At 37.9% G+C, this 3,647-nt stretch overlaps 1 protein-coding gene across 1 annotated transcript in view; it reads left to right on the top strand.

The window, feature by feature from the left end:
- Positions 1-3,240: 3,240 nt before the first annotated feature.
- LOC103505336 overlaps positions 3,241-3,647 on the top strand; it is a 24,897-nt gene continuing 24,490 nt past the window's right edge. The window contains exon 1 of the mRNA XM_026820669.1: positions 3,241-3,248. Within this exon, the coding sequence (XP_026676470.1) occupies positions 3,241-3,248 (8 nt within the window). The remainder of the gene's footprint in view (positions 3,249-3,647) is intronic.

The following is a 3,647-nucleotide window of genomic DNA, read 5'->3' as shown; positions in this document are numbered from 1 at the left end:
CCGCGGTATCCTTGGTACAAATTTAGTAGGGGGTAATAATGTAAATAAGAATCTAGGTGTACACATCACGCCTTTCTTTACATTTGCGGAATACGTTATTTGAAAAAAAAAAAAAAATAAAATTTTTTCTAAGTCCCGAGCCTGAGCCGCCTACGGCGGCCGATTTTTGGTCGAAAATTTCCTATCTTAAAATACTCCCCATGTAATGAGGGATCATTAAAAAGTGTCCAAAAATTGAACTTTTTTTTTTGAAAAATTTTCCAAGTCCAAAATCGACCGCCTACGGCGGTCAATTTTCGACCAAAAATTTCCTATCTTAAAATACTCCCCGTGTCATAAGGAATCATATAAGTATGAAAAAAATTGTTTTTTTTTTTTGAAATTTTTCTGAGTCCGAAGTTCGCAGCAACATCGACTTTGGTTGATATCTGGATGAGTGACTGTCCGATTTTTACCAAATTGTTACAGTCGCGTCCTTGGACCATACCGGGATGTAGGCTGGTAAATGATTTTTATATCTCCTGTAACATTTGACAGTGGAAAATTTTTGATAGGCGATTTTCTTTTAGAAGCGACGATATACATAGGTAGGTAAATTTTTTTCTATACTGACAACAAGTTAATGAATGAACGAACGTGATTAGAGAATGAAGTGCTCTATGTATTAATAAGCGTATTGTTGTTTGTGAAGTCCCCTCTGTCCTGTGCTCGACGTATTTTACTATTGTTAAGTATTATTTATTATTATTACTTTGATATACCTAGTGATTTTTTTTAAAAGAGGTTTGATGGAGGGAACTGTAAATGCTAAGGCCTTATTGTCCTGAAATCGAAGAGAGGAAGACAGGATAGGAGAAAGCCAGCCGTTCCGAGAGAGAACCTTATCTGTTCAGGATAAAATACGCCCCGGGCGGGAATCGAACCCGCGGCCTAGCGCTTACAATTCAGACGCGCTACCAACCAAGCTAACTAGGCTGGCTCGAGATAGGGAATAGAGCTATGTTTGTCATATTGTACCTGCTAGCATGGCATGCTGATTTCGTACCTACCTACCTGTGAGAACCAGAAGACACTTGATCTCAAGTTGAAATCTCCGGTGACATACACATGACCTACAAGATACGAGATGAAACTACATGGACTGCTGAGCAGATGGATAGAGACAAGAAAAAAAATGTAGAAGGAGAAGTAGATAGACTCATGTGTGCGCTACCAACCAAGCTAACTAGGCTGGCTCGAGATAGGGAATAGAGCTATGTTTGTCATATTGTACCTGCTAGCATGGCATGCTGATATTGTACATACCTACCTGTGAGAACCAGAAGACACTTGATCTCAAGTTGAGATTTCCGGTGACATACACATGACCTACAAGATACAAGATGAAACTACATGGACTGCTAAGCAGATGGATAGAGACAAGAAAAAAAAATGTAGAAGGAGAAGTAGATAGACTCATGTGTTCTGTGTCGTAGCATGCCCATCCCGTAGTAGGTATGTCCCTCATTAGAAGAGCGAGAAGAGACACAATACTTCCCATTTAGGTGCTGGGTCAACACGAGAACACCAGAAAGTAACCGGAAAAATATTTACAATCGAAAAATGAGTACAATTTTTGTCGATTTTTTTTAATTATTTTAAATATTGCTTGTCAACCAGCCTAGTTAGATGGGAGGGTAGCGCGTCTGCCTTCTGACCACTAGGTCGCGGGTTCAATGCCCGCCCAGGGCGAACGTATCCAAACAGATAAGATCCGTTCTCGGAACGGCTGGCTTTCTCCTATCCTGTCCTCATGGCGAGCATAAAGTGCCTACGCAGTACGCAATTATGAAGTTAAATGTACAGAGATAATAAAAATCATTAAAATAGGCATCATTAGAGGCAATAAAAATCTCATTAAAGACAAGATACTACCTACATAATAAAGACATTGTAGACAAATGGATACCTATGAGATTGAGACTTTCATAAATCTATATAAAAGGAGCGAATGTGCTTGATTTGTTTTTGTAAGCCCACCTACCCACCTAAATTCAGAGGGTTTTTTTCCCTTTGAATGACTGAAAATGGTCCGTTGGTCCGCGTAATGTGTAGTTACTTTACTTCAGTTTCGTCCGTCTAATATTTGGTCCCCTTAAAGCTTCTTCTGGCCAATAGAGACTGGCCTTTGATCGACGAGGTGAATCTCTGTTATCGAGGTAGCGTGGACGGTTCAGACGACTACGATCGATGTCGATCGACGGCCGATCGATTAAGTATTAGAGGAGGAGAACTATCGATAGTCGGAGCCATCGATAGTTTTTTACCATCGATACCATCCACACGTTACTTCTTATGTCCACTATCCATACTTTACTTCTTATGTCCACTGTCCACTATCCATACTTTACCTCTTATGTCCACTATCCATACTTACTTCTTATGTCCACTATCCATACTTTACTTCTTATGTCCACTGTCCACTATCCATACTTTACTTCCACTGTCCATTGTCCATACATAGTTACCTACATAGTCGAAGCGACGCAACGTGACGATGTGAATCTATGTTGTCGAGGCAGTGTGGACGGTTTCAGTAGAGGAGGAGAACTATCGATAGTCGGCGCCATCGATAGTTTTTTGAAAACTATCGATAACTATAACTATCGATAGTTTTCGATAGTTTTTTTTTATCACATATTTTCCTTGTTTCTAAAGGTCTTATCCCCCAAAAAGACCTAACCTAGCCTAATTTAAAGAAAAATTTTAATTGTACACATATTAATTTAGGTCACAGGCTTTTATTTCAACTTTTTTTTTTTTTACAATTTTTTACTTTCTATTTTTTTTACACTTTTCACTTCTAAAACGACCAAAATAAACGAAAAATGTGCAGAAAAAAACTATCGATAGTCAAGCCTCAACTATCGATAGCGTTCGATAGTCAAAACTATCGATAGTGCTATCGATAGTTGTCGATAGTACTATCGATAGTTCTCCTCCTCTATTAAGTAGGCATGGACAATTGGACACACCTTTAGGGCCTTTTTCATACCGATTTCTACAGAGAACTGAACCATCATCTAGTCTCCTACTGTTTGACCTATGTTACCTTTGCATACCAGACCCTACATACCTATGGTATCTCATGTGGTTACCGTGCCATAATAAAGCTAATAGTAATAATAATTTTATGACAAACCGAAGAAGATTGTGGAGTGTGGAGATGCTGCCATCTATTATGAACCTGAGAAATTAATCATGTCCAGGTAAGATTGGCTTTATTCTGAAATAATTACTGTCAATTATCAATTTTATGAGTTTATATGTAGTTTATTTATACTAATAAAGAGGTTCAACTTTGAACTATTGAGCTCTCAGTTTCTTAAAAAGATACTTCAATGTTGGCACACTCTAATAAATATTAATAAAAAGATACTATTTAGTTGAGTGGGTTAAAACATTACCTTTAGTATTTTCATTTTTTTTTTTTTTCGCACATTTTATTTATTTCCACCTTTGCCAAAAATTCCAAATCATTTGCCCAGGTCCCAATTAATGTACTATGATTATTGTCATTGTCACTTCTTCACAAAAAAACTATCGATAGTCAAGCCTCAACTATCGATAGCGTTCGATAGTCAAAACTATCGATAGTTCTCCTCCTC

The sequence above is a fragment of the Diaphorina citri genome, unplaced genomic scaffold, assembly GCF_000475195.1.
Source record: "Diaphorina citri unplaced genomic scaffold, Diaci psyllid genome assembly version 1.1 scaffold165, whole genome shotgun sequence".
NCBI classification, from domain to species: domain Eukaryota; kingdom Metazoa; phylum Arthropoda; class Insecta; order Hemiptera; family Psyllidae; genus Diaphorina; species Diaphorina citri.
Note: the sequence above shows the minus strand (reverse complement) of the source record. Positions and strands in the feature narration are given on the sequence as shown.